This window comes from Oncorhynchus gorbuscha, linkage group LG09 (assembly GCF_021184085.1).
Source record: "Oncorhynchus gorbuscha isolate QuinsamMale2020 ecotype Even-year linkage group LG09, OgorEven_v1.0, whole genome shotgun sequence".
In the NCBI taxonomy this organism is placed as follows: domain Eukaryota; kingdom Metazoa; phylum Chordata; class Actinopteri; order Salmoniformes; family Salmonidae; genus Oncorhynchus; species Oncorhynchus gorbuscha.
Genome location: NC_060181.1, coordinates 61705976 through 61724605, shown reverse-complemented (window position 1 = coordinate 61724605; position 18630 = coordinate 61705976). Strand labels below are relative to the sequence as shown.

The window sequence follows — 18630 nt, the reverse complement described above, 5'->3', positions numbered from 1 at the left end:
GCTACACTGCTGGCAGCGTTACCATAGCAACAGCATCTGCGCGCACTTTCCTCCTCATGGATACACATCCTCAAGCTGCTTCTGTGATTGGGTGAGCGCTCAGAGGATGTCACTTCGGTTACCGAATGATGGGAAATTTTGCACATGAACGGAAATCCAACCCTTTATTTGACTGGCTGTTTCCGTATGGCATTCAGATAGTCATGAGTGAGGTTAACAGCAAATATTGGTAGCCATTGGACTCCTTGCACATCTGTCTGGTGGGAAAGACCCGTCTCATTTTCGTTGGTACGGAAGCCGAGAGGGGACCGGTTGATTACACGGCGGCGGTGGGTCTCCACCCGAGAGTATGGCGGTCAGGATTGTATTCGTGAACGCATAAGGAACGGGGAGATGAAAGAGATGGTGAAAAAGCAAGGAAACTTATATTAATAGGCTTAACTCTTAAATTTGTATTTATTTATCAACATTTATTGAGATAAAACGCGCAAGTCTTGCAGAATCCATCAGGAACCGTCCTTTTCTCCAATGTCTTCGCTGGAGCAAGTTTTTTTTTTTTGTGATGCATAGAATGGTGAGCTAAGCAGATGAAAAACCACACGTTTCACATTGTCCAGCGTTTTGATACCTTTTAATGCACATTTTAAAAAATTGCAGTCGTTTCGATGCGCATAGCCTAGTAATCAATGTCTGGTGTGCCTGTGGGAATTTCTACAATGAAATCCATCTTCGGGCAGCGAGTCTTTGTGCTCAGCTTTTTATTTGCCATTGCTGAGCGGTGGTAAGCAAGGCTGTATTTTTTATATCCGTTCAAAATGGGACACGAATGAATGCCATTTGCACGGATATATTTTATTCTATGTCGCGCGGAGAGTGATAGCTTTCGACAATCTCTTGAAATCATCAAATAACAAGGGAGCAATGCGCGAGTACAAAGTGGTGGTCCTCGGCAGCGGTGGGGTCGGGAAATCCGCCCTCACTGTTCAGTTTGTGACCGGGACGTTTATTGAGAAGTACGACCCGACCATAGAAGATTTTTACCGCAAAGAAATCGAGGTGGATTCCTCACCCTCTGTTCTGGAGATTCTTGACACTGCTGGTACCGAACAGTTCGCATCCATGCGGGACCTTTACATAAAAAATGGCCAAGGCTTCATACTGGTCTACAGTCTTGTCAACCAGCAGAGCTTCCAAGACATCAAACCCATGAGGGACCAGATCATCAGAGTGAAAAGGTGAGTGATTTTGGATCAAATCCGTGTATTATGGAAGGCCTCCAGTAGGCCTATGTCAGAACTGCAACGTCTCATTGTAAACATGCATAGACGTGGATGATAATTCCTGCTTGCATTTTCCCACGAGCACATCTAATCTGACTCCTATCATATACCCCATTGACAGAAAACATAATTGATCTATGTAATGGTAGGCCTACTACACAATCTATGAAGAAGCACCTTTGTGCAGAATCTACACTCACATAACACTCATGTTGAGGATGTGTCCTGTGGTGATACACAACACACAGGCATAGTGCCTATTTTAGCCTATTCAAGCATTCTGACCCTGCATAGGCCTACTACTGCTAAATCCAACCAAGTGGTCCTGTATCATCCAACTCTAGCCGATATTAATCTCTCTAAAGGCAATGCAACTGGGTTCTTCAAACAATATAAATGATATATTCAGCGTTGTCTTTACGGCATGCCTGTGTCTTATTCAGCATGATTGGAGACATATGGTTGGTTGGTCATCTGCTATTTTTGCCTGTAGCTCTACAGCCATTTTAGTTTCAAGGCCATGGTGCTATTTCTCCTCAGTTAGACTCTACTGTACTACTGTACCACATCAGGCCTTGTCCACCAGTAGATGTGAGACCAGCTTTCCCCTGCACTTTATTACAGTGGAGAGATAGACACTGTCTGTCTGGCTACCTTGGATGCAGCTCTGCTCTGTGTGTTTGATGGGCTGTCCACAAGACTGTATGCTGGCTGAGCTTAGATGCTGCAACCCCAGTGAAACAGACAGCTGGAATACCCAGGATTCACAGCTCCAGTGACTCTGCGGAGAGAAACAAAGGCCTGATTCTAATAGACAGACAAACCCTCAAAATACAGCTAAAGCAAGGGGGGCTGGCAGGAGTTGCTAAATTTGGAGGAGCACACTGAGAAGTCGGTTTCTGAAGAGAGGAAGTGATGTTTTTCATTGGAAACATGCAATCTGTTTGGAAAGGAAGACAAAACACTGAACAAACAGGAATCATACGTATGATAAGCACTGTTATTATAGGGATGCTCCAGACATGAGGTCATCTTTAGTGGCCGCATCTCTCATTGTCCCAGCATTGTCCTAACATGTTTACAATCAAGTTACAACAATGTGACATGCTATCCAGACAACTCGGTTATCCCTTAGCATACCAAAGTAATTCATATAGGTCGAGTGTGCAGTGGCCTAATTTGTGGCAGACTTAAAAAGTGACAACATGAATGAGTCATTCACACTCAAGACCTGGTGACCTCGTTAAGACCCCACACTCCGCCATATAAATGCTATATTATCGTCAAACCTTGGCTACATTCACATGTTCGTGACTCCCTCTTCTAGAGTTGGTGTGAAGTGGGACTCCACTACACACTGAGCTGTGACAGTGTGGGTTCATCACTCATTGGAGGTGTCAGTGTATCTGCCTGGGTGAATGGAGGAAGTCTGATGAGCCACAAAGAGACAAGGCTCTCTGCTCACTGAGAAACCTCACAATGGAGCAATAGATTAACAACACAAAACTACCAAATTACTCCTCAACTTTTCAGCTGGATCCTCCCATTGACATGTTACACAGTGCCATCCATCGCTCCGTATGAACATGGCCTCTCAAGTGATCTGACTTCAAATAAGTAGAAATCTCTGTAGCTGAAATTGCATTCTCTCTAATATTTACTATCGTCATTGCCATTACCAATTTAGTTCTTCTTCTTCCTGGCTATCTTACCAATTCACAAGTTCCTTTTCCTGGCTATCTTACCAATTCACAAGTTCCTTTTCCTGGCTATCTTACCAATTCACAAGTTCCTTTTCCTGGCTATCTTACCAATTCACAAGTTCCTTTTCCTGGCTATCTTACCAATTCACAAGTTCCTTTTCCTGGCTATCTTGGTGTGTGTTTGTTTCAATAAATTCACGATCGCTTGGACTTTGGATTGCATTTAAAGCCATTCAAATAAATGTACGACTCCAGATGAAAGAATGAGGTCAGCATGTGTTTTCCCCATAAAAATGTGAGTACAGGGAGAGGTATGTGAGGGAATCTGGAGGGGAGGGAGCGATGCTGCCTATCTGGCGGGGCGTCATCCCCTAGTGTGTGTGTGCACCAGGTGTGGGCCAGCTGTGGTGTGTGGAATCAGACACACACCCAGGGACTGCCTCCTCTCTCCTCAAGTCTGGTGTCAACTCCCTAAAGGCGTCAGCATGCGAACGAGTGTTCTAGCAATACTCCCTTAAAAGACCTTTGCTTGAAAAACAAGAAAAAAGTGGTACTGTTTTGTCCGTTTTGAGATGCCGTAGCCAGTATACACTTCCTCAAAACAGTCCGAATTAACCTAAGATAACTGAAGAAATCTGTCTTTCATTTTGACGTTTTTCCCGGGGAGAATTTTACTTCTAAGATGTTTTGGTGCAGTATTTCTCAATATTTTATTTTTTACATGAAAACAGGTCGTCTGTCGTTGTGCGACAACAAAGACTTTATTGAAGAATCCCTACTGTTGACCAATCTTCGACGAAGGGGCGTAGACTTCGGCTTGTATCCAGGAATAATGCTGTGTGCCCGAACAGCCCGAAAAAACCCTACCCGAAGTCCAAAATGAACAAAACGTCACAAAATGTCCTAACATAACATAACATTATGAACAACCTCTTCCCGAAATGTTTTGGCTGGGGAGCATGTGGATGCCACCCATGTTACCTATTCTACTGTCAGACTATCCAATACCTCATCACAGCCCCACAGGAACAAAGGCAATGCACGTTTATGGCGACATGTACAATAAATCACGATAAACACTTTGCATGATAGTTTCCCCTATACAGTGTGTAATCACGCTGTAATTACACATTTATCAACATGTTATGACTTTGTAATTACATTGCATTTCTTCTTGTGTAACAAAAACCTCTGTTCTCCATTACTAAGCAACAACAACACGTGAATAAAAGGTTGTTACTGGTTATTTGCAATGTTATTACACAGGTTTAACAACAGTAAAGGGTAGCAAGTACACATGTACAGTATTGCAATTTCTACTTTAACGATCGTACTATGGAGTTACGGTTGATGGGCTAGTGCGATGTCCTCCAGTCCTACCTCTGAGATTGTGGGGACCCAAGGGTGACTAAATCTCTCCCATCCCAAACAGTTTGAAGAGAAGAGCATGGGAACCATGTTCTCTAAAGTTGAACAGTGTGTTTACAGTTAATGTGGGTAGTGTAGCGGTTCAGTTGGAGTGCTGGGGGGTCTAGACAAGACCGTGGCCATGGCCAACTCTTCCCATGGCTTCCTCTGATGATATCTATCTGCAGGTATGACGGCACCACTAAAAAGAAGAACACCGTATCCACAGATGGTGTTGACTGTCCACTCTTTGTTTAGGGTTAAAAAAAACATGCTCTCTTCACTTAGGTAAATGTTTACAAGCTTACAATCTACTGGTGGTTTACACTAGAGCTGTCTACACTTACATTCAGGTCCAAGCAGTAAACCAGGAAATGTACCATCATTTTGTAAAGGAAGATAATGCTGTCAAAGAGTCTAGTTGAATGATTTAGAGCAGTCAGTCAGTTGTTTTACTGAAGAGTATAACAATGTTTAAGACTGTATTAATAAGAGTGGAGAATATATTAAAATACGTTTTATGGCACTGCTAAATGTCACTACACCCTCCCAACCTGCAGATGGGTGAAAGTGGAATGGGGCTCTGGCGCATAGCCCAGCCAGCAGCCTTGACTTCTCCTCAGGACCCCATGGCCAAGGAGGCCCAATGCCCAATGTCCCTCCTCCAGGGCTCCATGGCCAAATCCACGTTGCCCTGTGGATTATGCAGCTGTCACTGCTGTTCACTTAGCCTCTCCTGTCCTCGTTACTGTCTCACACAGGAGCCGTCCCGGCGCCCGCCCAAGTCAGAGGCGCTGGTGTGTGTCGCGCCTGTCTCGAGACCTGTCAGGGCGCATCAGTGTCTTCCACCTGTCAGTGGCACAGGGCGGCAGTAACAGAGGCCACTGGGGCAAATTATTAGTTCCACTCGCCCCCTGCCCCCCCATGACGGCCGGGGGGGGGCTCATCATCTTGCTTCAGCAACAGTTAGCCATGCACAGGTGATGCTGACTGATGGGTGGCACAGGATGTGCCAGTGCACCCAGATATGATGAAGAGCATGGCAAGGGAGGAGGAACGGGGATGATTTACCTACTGGGTGACATAGTTTTTTAAAATGTTGTATTTATCCGTTATTTTACCAGGTAAGTTGACTGAGAACACGTTCTCATTTGCAGCAATGACCTGGGGAATAGTTACAGGGGAGAGGAGGGGGATGAATGAGCCAATTGTAAACTGGGGATTATTAGGTGACCGTGATGGTTTGAGGGCCATCATCTTTTTAGCCTATGTTATGGTCACAGGGTCATTATGAGACTATCACAGAGGGTTATGTAGTTCGCACAGTATTTTCATGGTGGAAGGCGGGACTTATCCTATGTTGCAGTGATCTAGTACTGCAGAACATACCAATCAGGTCAACCTTAAAGGAGTTTGCCATGTGCCGAATGTCGATTGGTTAAAATTACCTTGGGTATATGGTTGTCCAATAATGTCCTAATTAGGCTTTGGCAGTATCCAGATTGTCATACCTTCATACCGACCGTGTGCCATACCGGGATGTTCGGTAATACCGGCACTGAATACAAGGGGCGCTATTTTCAAACCCCTCTAAGCCTTTGTAGTCTGATGATTAGCAATGCTAACAAGAACATGTAAAATCCCAAAGAGAATGCTAACTAGATGATAATGAGCAAATTGCAAAAAATGTTATACATTCTCTGACTGAAACTATTTACTACTAATACTACTCAAAGTTTGCTACACACACAGAACAAATATTAAACATTAAGGCTCTTGATCCAGGAGGGAATTCTCTGCTGTTACCGCCAAGCGAAGTGTGATTTTGGAAGAAGCTAACCACTTAGCTAGGTAGCTAACTAGCTACTAAATTAGCAAACCGAACATACAATTGCAGAGCATTTAGCACATTTTAGACTGCTAACTTAATAGTTATATAAGATCTAGCTGGCAAACATTTAGCTGTGACTTCCATACTGTAACTAGATCACCTGGAGCATGCTGGACAACAGTGAGAGATTTACAAGGCTCCGATCTCTCGTTGTTGTGTGCTTGTGAGCAAACACCACGTGACTGGGTACCACTAGTAAGTGCTATAATGAAAAATGATGTGACAGGTAAAGTGAAAGATGCGACCTTCTGTATCTCTTAACACATTGCACAAGTTGACTGCAGGTGTTTACTTTAAAAAAGTAGCGGGAAAGAAATGGAAATAGTGTCCTTCGGTATTGATGGTCTTGAAAAAACATCCCATGGCTATTTTAGAATACCCCGGTATATGGTATATACGCTATACAACCCAAGCCTAGTCCTAATTTCTCCTTGCACAGCATTCGGGTGAATTACTTTGGTCTTAATCTTTATGTTATTGTCAAAGCCCTTGCTCAAAGTCACAGACTAACACGCCATGAATTCTGTCCTGCAGGCTGCATATTTCTATAACACCCGTGTGATTAGATGGGGGACTGTCCTATTTGATAGAAAGTGAACTTGTCAAAACCCCACAGATGCATCATTTTCATGTGAATTTCAATAACAATGTTCCCCCTGTCAAGACCCCCCCCCCCCCCCCACATATTTGTTTCACCCAGATCAAGTGCAGCAGGGCCTTTTATAAATACTTACGCAGGGAACTCTTACTTTGTCTATTTGTCTAAGCCTGGCTTGAGCATCATCAAGCAGAGCTACTCAGAGCATAAAGGGCAAGGCAATCGGAAAATAATGCCAGTCTGCATTGGCAGCCAGGCAGTGTGTCGCAGAGTGACAATATACATAATTGCACTGTTGTTAAGAGTGACATTAATGTTTGATGCTGAAGCTGTTATTGTTGATGACGACTGAGGGGGAGAGAAAAGAACATGTGATGACTAGAGCAACAGAGAAACAAGCAGCCTCAAGCACACATTTCTTCTTTCGGAGGTTTTAAGCTTACATTTCTGCGTATCCTGAATATAAGTGATAGAGCCAGGACGAGGACGTGTTACCAAATAAAAAGTCATGTGTTTGCTGCGTTTAATACGTTTTATTGGTGACCATTTCCAATTACAGACGGTGATCCTGCCACTGTTTGTGGTAAATGGGTGATACTAGATATAGGATGCAGGCAATCTTCATGTGCGTGTCCAGGGGATCCATCCCATGGAGAGCTGAAGAGAGCTTCATTCACTTTCATTATGATGTACATGGGCTCATGCTCCATAGCGTGAGCCACTGTAATCTTCATGTAGACCCAGAGGTCAGGGAAGAGAGGGTGAAACTGACTGACTGTGTCACTCCGAGCCCCAGTTTCTATTTATAAAACCCATAAATTAGCCCAATCTAATCTTAGCTACTGTACTTCTCCTCTCCCCTCTCTTCAGCCAGCATGGGGGGTGGGGGTGGAAACACATTTCAGATTAAACACAGTCAGTGTTCATTTCAGATTTAGTGATGATGATATTTCATATAATTTGTAGGATTGTTTGGTTAATTTCTTCGCCCTCTTCCTCCAGGAAGAGGAACAAGGTCATTCATCAGACCATGACCGAATGTTTGAGGGGGGCCTAATGTGGGTGTATTTTTGTCCTGTGAAGAAAAGCACCAAATCACCCATAAAAATGCAGTCTGCAGACAGGAGCATAAGTGGGCCGTCTAACATCTCCAATCTAGCAATGACAATAATGCATGTCTCGCATTTGTCACTCCCTTCATTTCTAACTGGAATATTTTCAGTTTTTGACAAACTCGTCTTGTCATATTCTGAGAATAGTATCAGGAAAGCTTTACAGGAAACGGGAAGGAGTGGATATCCTTTTGCTACCTTGAGACAGTCGGAAGGATCCAAGGAGATTGTTTCAAGGAGCCCAAAGTAATATCTCAGCTGTTGTCTGCTTTTGTCATTTATGAGTCATCCTCCCAAATAGCAGAGGGATCCTTTTGGCACATCCCGACATTAGGGCGATGCAGCCTTTCTGAGATCAGGAGCTGGAGATGTGTTTAAACGTCCTCTCCCTTGGACTGTGGTGGAGCTCATTTATACCCCTGACTCAGCTTTATCCAGCCTCCCGAGTCAGCTACAGTCAGACCCACCCCTCAGCAGTGTGTGGACTCACTGAGACACAGACCCACCCCTCAGCAGTGTGTGGACTCACTGAGACACAGACCCACCCCTCAGCAGTGTGTGCTCACTGAGACACAGACCCACCCCTCAGCAGTGTGTGGACTCACTGAGACACAGACACACCCCTCAGCAGTGTGTGCTCACTGAGACACAGACCCACCCCTCAGCAGTGTGTGGACTCACTGAGACACAGACACACCCCTCAGCAGTGTGTGGACTCACTGAGACACAGACCCACCCCTCAGCAGTGTGTGGACTCACTGAGACACAGACCCACCCCTCAGCAGTGTGTGGACTCACTGAGACACAGACCCACCCCTCAGCAGTGTGTGGACTCACTGAGACACAGACCCACCCCTCAGCAGTGTGTGGACTCACTGAGACACAGACCCACCCCTCAGCAGTGTGTGGACTCACTGAGACACAGACCCACCCCTCAGCAGTGTGTGGACTCACTGAGACACAGATACACCGTCAGCCTGAGGTACAGGAGACTCAGGACAGACTACATCTCACTGTGGAGGGACCTGGCTAGACCTCTTTCACCGTGTAGGCCAGGCTGGCTGACTGTCTCTCAGGTGGGGCCCGATAAACCCAGCGGCCGGGCCCAGAGACCACCAGACTGCTCCGTCCCTGCTTCCCTGCCTCCCTCAGCTAGGCCCAGATCTCTATCAGGGGATGCATCATGCATTATACATAGGGGTGTCTAGGAGAAATGTGCTGGTTGTTTTTGAGGCGAGAGTGTTTCAGCCACATGCATGTAGTCAGACTGACAGACAGACATACAGACAGTGGGAGGGAATGTTGGCATGCTGGGCCGCTGATATGTGTTGATGACTACTGCTCACGACTTCCGAGTGGAGAATGCATAACCGACGGGCTCAAACCTCAGTTGAGGATAAGCTAAGCTACCCTGGACCTTCTCTGCCCACTCCCATCCTCACTTCCTGCACCCAGCACCAGGCCCAGACTCCGAATGGCCATTGTGCCCAACACCCTTCATGCGAAGTCCCTGTGAGGCTCTGGTATCCGTGGCAGCCGTCCTCACACACCTCCTGAGATTGCAGGTCTCCCCTCTGTTATTACAGCTATTTATAGCCCCTCTCCTCCTTTGGCACCAGATGACAAGTTTTTTCTTTGTGCCGCCTGCACTCCTCCTGCATGACGGAGTCGGAGTGGCTGTTCTGCTGTGAGACAGTTAGGTAGCCTATCAAGTCTGTTATTTTGTTATTGGATAGAATGGATGGCTGGATATGTTTCCATTTGACTTCTTCTCTCCCGTCACTGCTCTCTTCTCTAGCTCATCATCCGTCACGATCGTCTGGGGTTCTTTGGGGTGGTTTTCATGTGGATTTTACAGTGAGTCCCATTGCTATAGGATTTAATTTTCATTTCAGAGCGCTGAGAAGCAGACAGCTGTGACAATAGCACCGAGGACAGAGGCTGTGTTATAAGCTCTTCAGAGGATCAGAAATCATTTTCCATCAGAGCTCACTGAGTCTTAGAGCCAGGCTCAATCCCTTACCGAAATAGTGCTAATTTTGCTCTTGTCTCAGTGCACACACAGAAGCACACATGCTCACTTACCGCGCACACAGACGCACAAACTTGCTCTAGCATAAACACACACTCCCATCCCACTTTTATCCATGTTCCATGGGCCGCAGGGTTCCTCATGGGGCATGCCTTCCCATGAATGTGTGGAGAGCAGGTTGTAATTGGAGGTGGCGAGGCAGTATGCGAACTCGTGACGGTGGCCCCAGGCCTCGGTATGAGCGGGGGCTAGTAGCGACGGCCGTGCGACCACAGCCCTGTTTAAAATAGAAACGGCCACCCATGCAGGGGACCGTCATTACCTCCCTAAACGCTATGTCCCATGTGGGTTTTCTCTTTAGCGAGTACAGCCACCACAGAGCCTGTCCCGGCCCTCCATTCCACACGCCCACCACTATGATTAGGGCCTCTCATTGAGCACGGAGAGGGAGTGTATAGTTTGACTGCATATTTTTACTTTCGCCACAAAGATGTGTTCCAAAACAGCACCATTGCTATCAGGGGCCTCCAATGAATTGTTGGAGTCAGGAATGCTATCGATGCCATTTTCTCCTCAGTCGACGGCTGTTTCAGCTGTTTGAACAACAGACGGACTGTAAGTTTTGGGTTGAAAAGGCTATTGTTTTCTAGCTGTACTGTGAAAGGCTGTGTGGTGGCTAACTAACTGGTAGTCAACTGTCTTGTGCTTCACAGTCACACACAGTAGCTCACAGGCCCCTGTTGTCTACTGTTTTATCCCTGTAGTTCTTGGCTTGCCCACAGAATGGGGATGGCAGAGATTAGAGTTCACTCTGGATAATATATTCAGTACCAGATCAAATTGAGCTCCTTATTCTTTGCCAGTTTAAGCTTATTTAGCACTGGAGTCTGCAGACCGTCGCCCCCGTGAGAAGCTCAGTTTCCTCTACTTAAGAAAGTATTACAGTCATTGATTCTCTCCATCTCTCCAGCCTCCAACACTATGAGTGTCCTTGTGTACCTGTTACCATAGCGATCAAGGACGGGTGTTTTCCCCCCCCCGTCAAATAGTGTTAAATAATTTAGGAGGCATGAATATTTCATACGGGGAGGCTAACCTTTGATGCTGAAAGGTGTCAAGGAGCATGATTCTCCTGTGATCTGTTTGTGCCCAATAACATGAGAAGAGAGGCATTCTGAGTGGGGTTCATAGCGGGTGTGTGCTGGTTAATATTATCACTAGTGAGGGAGCTCCTAGTTGCAGATAAGAAATAAAAGCGGAGCCTTTATTCTCTGTGACGTGTCCAAAATAGAGATGCCTAATTCCTTGGATGCACCACGCCAATATCAGCAGATCCTCCCGGCAAGTCTCCAATTTACTGAAATGTTGTCAATTAAACAGATTCTTTGGCTTGACCAATAAATGCAGACATTTTGAATCATGTCCATTAAATGTTTGTGGTACTCTTCATTGAGAGTGTTAGTATTATACAACGTTCAAGACTTAAGGTCCTTCATTAAAAATATGATGTAACACTGTCTTTCTGGCCCTTGTGCAAGTAGCCCAGTTCCTCAGTGGGAACACTCAACCAATTTGGAGGAGAGTTTAAAGCTCACTGGATTATTGTCTCTTCCTGCCCCTAAGGGATTGTGGGTGATTTTGCCCACTTCCTGTTGACTGCTGGCCTTGTTAAGTTCTCGAGTTGTCACTGATAGTAATAGGAATAAAGCATTTGGGCAGTATAGATTTTTCTTCCGCGACAAGCCACCTCTTAGAACTGTGATTGCCAGGACTTTTAGTTTATATATTTCAGGGAAATGTGCCACACGGATTTAATGTAATTATTTATGGCTGGCATGATTTATTGACAAAATCTTGATGTGCCAATGAAGCTTTCATTCTAGATTGCAATTATGCCTATCAACTGTACATTTAGGAGAGTGCAGAGAGGACGTCAGGTACTGTTAAAACTAGTCAGATCTTCATGGACAGCAACCCCTAAATCTCAGTTAAACATTTTAGCAAATCACATCTCCTCATGTGTGTCATTCCGATCTGCCTTGACAGTCAGTGACTGTCCATATATTCATGTCACAAGATGGTTTCTGATCATTTTCTCCATCTGTTTGTGTGTCGTCTGCAGGTACGAGAAAGTCCCAGTGATCCTGGTGGGGAACAAGGTGGACCTGGAGAGTGAGAGGGAGGTGTCGGCCAGCGAGGGCCAGGCTCTGGCCGAGGAGTGGGGCTGCCCCTTTATGGAGACCTCGGCCAAGAGCAAAACCATGGTGGACGAACTGTTCGCTGAGATAGTTCGGCAGATGGACTACGCCGCCCAGCCAGACAAGGATGACCCATGCTGCTCCTCCTGCAATATACAATAGCCCCAGAGCCTAGGGGACGCCAGGGGGACAGGGAGAGAGGAAGTCTGCATACACCAAGATACTGTACACCGAGAGGAGGATTATACTCACACCAACAACATGGATGATTAATAAACTCATGGTAGAACTGTGGTGGATTTTAACTCATTGGTGCATAAAATCAGTCATGATGTAATTGATAATAATGATATGTTAATAATTAATAGAATGAAATGAGGAATGCAAAGGATTTGCGCAAGAGAAACTGACAAACCGGAATAAAGAAAAGTGCACTCGCCTTATGTTATCCTGTTTTCTCTGGCGGAGAAAAAAAATATGTCTTGAGTCGTCCGTGCAGAATTACAGGTTTTGTAGTCTTTATGTTTTCTGCGATCGGCCTCAGTAATGTTTATTTGACATTGTTTTGGTCTTGTTGATATGACCCAGTTTCTCTGAGCACATCAAGCTGGAGCCTTCTTTCTCCATTTTAAGTTACCATGACAGCGCAGAGCGGCAGATAGAGGGGAGGAGATAATCCCTCTGATCAACTTGTTTGAAACATTGATGAGTAATTGATTTGCGTACTAAGTTTTCCTGTACAGAGAAAGAGAGGGCCTACCTACCTTCATCCAAGGGGATGTTTTTTGTTGTTGCACATCACTAGGACATAACCAAAGAGGTGACTTGAAAGCACCTCCATTTTTTCCCCTCTAATTTCCTTTTTAGTTGTTTTGAGGAATGGAAAGAAAATGGTGGAAAAGTCAGTGTCATTCTTGAAACAATGTTGTCTTCTTCCTATTTTGTTTTGATAAGTGTAGCAGAGGTGTCTGTCACATATCCTGTGATTTGTTATAGTTTCAGGAGGTTCTGACAACAGATTCCTGAATATTGTAACAGTTTCATTCGGATGGGACAAGGAGGACTCCATCTTTCAGTGTTTGAATATCTCAACAGACTCTTGTCTCTAGAAACGGTCTTCTTTTCAGGAATGAAGATGTCATCACTCATCATTCTGTACATTGTATTTTTTTGGTTGGGTATCACAATGAAATGGGATGCGACGTTGTCTCAACATCCCACTCTTTATGTATTCAGAGTATTGAAATTCATAGTAGGCTAATAATAGTGATGATGATGATGATGATGATGATGAATAACAATTATAATTAACGGTAGTGTAAATATTTTGTATGGAAAGTGCCAGCTCCTAGGAAGACACTGACTCAACACATGTGGAATTGTCAACTGTATGCATGGCTAGTAAATTTTAAAAAGGACTTCATCGTTTGAGATTATAATAGACTGTGGAAACGTGCAAACCAAACACATACACGTCTGGGTCTGGACACTGTCTCAACTGTATGTCGTTGTTGCCACGGGGAACCAGACCTTCCCTGGTTACCATTTTTCATTGTTAATTTTATATTTTTTTATGTGACCATTTACTCTTTCTCCCTCCCTAAATGAATGGTGACACTGTTTCATTAGGCACCCAAACAATAAAAGTGTGTTTAACACAATATATCCAAGCTTGAGTGACACTATTTCTTTATGAACTTATTGGAGGGACATGCATTGTCCGCCATTGCCATAATCTCTCTAAATTGTTCTGGGAGAGAGAAATCTATTTGGGAGGAAATTGTTTCTGTTTCTAATCCAATTGCAGTTCTAAATAACACAGTGAACAGGCAGTCATTTTGGGCCCGATTCCGACCCCAGTTAAATGCACATAAATGGAGCGTAATTCCCTTTTGATGCACTTTTCTCTCTATGCGTATTCTGACCTCGAACTTAAGCATGAGAATAGCATGCTATTCACCTGCTATTTGTTTCTGGGTGGAGTTTGAATGAATGAAGTTCTGTCAGTGGTGTGTTTACAGACATTCCATATTCTGACCTGGAATTAATTCCCTAATAATTCCACCATCTTTATGCGCAAGGAAACCATGAATAAGGTCAGGGGATAATTAGTAACAGTTGATAGAATAAAGAAATGTAGGCTAATTGAATCATTATGGAGTTGAGTGCAGACCAAGCCGTAACAGTTTGATCCCGATGCATGGCGTAATACTTGGCTGTGTCATCACACAGATCCATCGTTAGTGCAGGCAATTGTACACTATTCTCCCTATTATAATTCTATGTACAATAATCTTCCAACATTTCCATGGTTTCAAGAATTGAATGTGGCAATTTCCCACATGAATCAAGCCAATGTTTTCTTTATTTCATGTGGTAAGGCTCTCCAAACCTGTTTATGTTTCATAAATACTTTCCTAACCCGAAATAGTGTACAATATCAGAGTATTTTTAAATCTACCAACTAGTGCTGAAACAGAGAAGAATATGTGTATATTTAGATGGCTTTCTTTCACTGATCCCTAATATTCTGAACTGGTCTCTCAATATATTCCACTGAGTGTCGACAAAATTCAAACTAAAAGGTACACCGTATTTAAAGGTATGGCTTAAGATAAATGTACTGAAAACCCTATGGAATGAAAACTGAAAACCCCATGGAATGAGAACCACGCCTGCAAAGCGTGTTACGCACCTTTATGAAGTAAGTCTGAATACCAACTACTGAGAAGTGCGTAGGAAAGGCGTGCATAAGAAAAGCATCATTTCCTTAAGTCAGAATCGGGCCCTTTATGAATTACAAGAACCCATTGTTGATTGCTCCAGCAAGAGCTTGATGAATTCAACTTTACTTTCTTCTTTGTTTATATGGGGGTTGTGCTTTTGTGTTCTTTGATGATACAAAAAATATGTATATTATGAAGACTTCAAAGGAATTTGAACCCAAACCTCATATGACATCTCTTCCGTATTCTACTTTATATTGGCCTCAGAAGTGGGAAGAAAATATTCTCTGCCCACAAACTTCAGTGGTATTCGATTTCCTGGATTTTATTTTCAGTCCGAGCTTTAAACAATTCAAAGTCGAGTCTCACTAAATCTCTCTTGATCTCTCCAATAAAATAGATTTCATCCTAACCCACATAAAAAAATACTACAGTTTACTATAGAATACTACAGTACTTACCAGTGTTGTGTTCGAGACCACCTAAAGCGAGACCAATTCAAGACAAAGACCGGAGGGGGGTCGATACTGAGTCAAGACCAAGACTAGAAAAATGTCAGTCCAATTCCAGACCATTATTGTAATTGAGTCAAATCACCACCATAATAACAGTTCAAAATGTCCAGTATTTCTGTATTCATGTTTCAGAACAACATATGGATTCTTTAGACATTCAGAACGGTGTAAAAAGACATACTGAGGGCAAATAGAGCTACTCTACATATTATTACTAACCCAAACACAGTGGGGAACAATGGTCCTTATATACCTTCAGAGAAGGGATAAGGATTTATGTAATAATGATATAATAAATATGATACTTATATTATTATTTTGAATGATGTTCTGATTTAATCTCTTCCATTTTTGTTGGAGAGGAAAGGGTTAACACAAGACAAAAGAATATCCAATCAGGATTTTTCTTTTCTGGTCTCTGGGGAGATAAATCTAGCTAGCTAAGTCAGCCATTGGCTAGGCCATCAGAAGCAGGCATCTGCCATTCAATTGTATTAGGGCAAAATGTTGGAGTGACAGAGGAATCAACCAATCAAATTTGGATTTAATGGGTGGGACCGTTTTTACAAAAACTAATGGAAACTTCTGCCTTCTTGAAGGCCAACAGGCCACTGTGCAATAGCCAGCTGTAGTTAACCCACAGTCTAGCTAGCTTTTGGTGTCGTCAAGTTTGCAGCATGTATTATCAAAGAGGATGTTGCTAATGTTTTTGCTTCTCCCTTTTCAAGTTAACTTTCAAATTATCATCATCTTGTGAGTGGAACTGTGTTTTTTTTTATTGTAGCACGCTTGAGGTTGTTAGCCATCTCTTTTAAAATAACTTGTGTGTGAAACAATGTTACATTTAAAGTGGAAATGAAAGCATTTTAGTAACCTGAAATCTTATAGAAAAGGTGTTCATATATGCCTCCAGGGACAATATGACACTTTAAAAAAACATTTTCTGACAAGCAACCATTTTCATAAATTCTTAAAATGTTTGGGAATTACTTATACTAAGACATTTGTGAAATTTTTTCAGTAATCGTCCAAAAACACACGGCTGTGCGTTTGGATAATTAATAGACACTGCAGTAAATAAAACAGAATAAAAACATCTGTCTTGTCCAGGACCAGAGTCTACATAGACCGGTGCGCTATACCCAATCAACGCCATAGTAGGCCTTTAAACAAACAAGCAAATTGCCACACGGGCCTACCATCATTCACTTTGAACTGGACTGTGTGTTTACAGGCAGTTGCAACCGAGCGACTTGAGATCATTAGAACGCATTCGCCAAAAGTCACAAAATACACTTGAATAGATTTCTTCACATTAGTAAACACCATGGGAGTCTTCTTCTATTTGGGAACTTTACAGTCCAATTGATCCAACAACCACGGACAGGTGTGCATAACTGAGGGAGAGAGCGCATATCAACAACAACAAGATCAATAACTAATATTGCCAGAGCAAGATGAGCTTAAATCTAACGAAGGAACATCAAACTTTTCCAGCTAGTTGGCCGTCACAATTGCATTGACAAACAGTGGGGAATTGTGGCCTCCTCGTCCTTCTGCAGCTTGCCTGCCAATGCATGCTTATACCAACCTACCAACCAAGCACCCAAGTTAACTGGCTAAAGCTGGCTAGCTTGCTTCCAGACACAAATGAGACACCTCACTCAGACCATTTTACTCGCCGTAGCAGAACTGGTTAGGTGTTAACATGTGATTTAAAGTAACTATAACTTTTAACATTCATTCTGGACTAACTATAACTTTTTTGCCTACGTTTACTGACACCGGTCATATTCAGCGTGTGTTGCGCATTCGTAAATTCATCATTTGTATTGCGCACTAGCACACTCAAACGAGAGTGCTCTGAAATCGGAGTAGTTAACCAAATTACACCTGCATCTCCAGCTGTGAATAGCCACCGAAAGATGATACGAGTGGAAAACGTCAGTCCCTCACCCACTCTTCCAATGGCATGACATCCTCCTAGCAGAGCGCTAGCTATCTAGCTAACGTTAGGCTCTGTGTTTTTAGCTTCCAACATAAATATATATATGCTAGCCTATTAACCACATTATGACAGACTTGTGATCATTGCTAGTTTTATTGTGTTGACATTCCCAGCCTTAGTTACATTCATCCATTTTTGTCCAGAATATTGAGTCATTGAATCTGAAACACTGCATCCCAAATGGAGGCAGAAAACAATGTACTAGGCCAGCTGTGATTTACAACCTGATAACAATATTTTTTGGACTACCAAGAAATGAATTGCTGAATTATATTAATCATGCATTGAACTGCATCCATCTATTCTGCCAACAATGCCTTAGTGTATGTCATGGAACGTTGAGTCAAATAGGACCTATTTTTAAAACCTCTTATGAAGTTGGTTTTGTAACATAAACTGGGAACTGATATTATGATTGTCTATGTTTCATATCTGCAAAGTAGTTAAAACATTGTCAGTTCCACTTTAAACTTTAGGTCACCTGTTACTTTGTGTGCTAAACGTGAAATGTTTTTCTGCAATGGGAAGTAATAGTTGTACATTTTGATTGGGAAATGCTTAATGGTTGTGTTTTTGTATTCTTATGATTGGGACCTACTGGCTTATTATGTCTGAGTTTATGGACTGCTTATCCTTTTAACATCATGCTGTGTGTGACTGCTGTCTTTCCATCGACCCTTTGCAGTCGTGTAGTGGTGCCTGGAGAAGTGGGTACATTTCCCCAAAAAGTTCCCAAATGGCCCACCCAGCGAAGGAAAGGCACCATGTCTGAAAAATACTTTTTTTCCTGTTTCTTTTTTGACAAAGACATACATTTGCAAAGGAACAGCACCCTGTGTGAAAAATCCTATATTTTCCAACACACTTTTTTTGTTTATAGAAGAAATACACCAATTTGATGGTCTAGGTGTACAACAATGCTTAAACCTCATCAGTCTGTCAGGGCCTGGCTCCCCAGTGGGTGGGCCTCTGTCCACCCAGGCCCATCCATGTCTACACCCCAGATGCAAACAGTGCATGATATCAATTGCGTATCACAAATAGCCTACTAACCAACACTTCGGGCTAAACGTTTTCATTACAATGTTGCCTTAATTGGATATCAAATTTAAACGTCTTTCCTACCCTACCGGTAGGCCTTCAGTGTGTGACAGGTTGAC

The 18630-nt window shown here is 43.3% G+C and overlaps 1 protein-coding gene across 1 annotated transcript; it reads left to right on the top strand.

Moving 5' to 3' along the window:
- Nucleotides 1-141: 141 nt before the first annotated feature.
- On the top strand, nucleotides 142-13891 carry LOC124043902 (ras-related protein Rap-2a). The gene is made up of 2 exons (XM_046363027.1): nucleotides 142-1235; nucleotides 12146-13891. The coding sequence occupies exons 1-2, from the start codon at nucleotides 922-924 to the stop codon at nucleotides 12381-12383; spliced, it is 552 nt and encodes a 183-aa protein (XP_046218983.1). The 5' UTR covers nucleotides 142-921; the 3' UTR covers nucleotides 12384-13891.
- Nucleotides 13892-18630: the final 4739 nt, after the last annotated feature.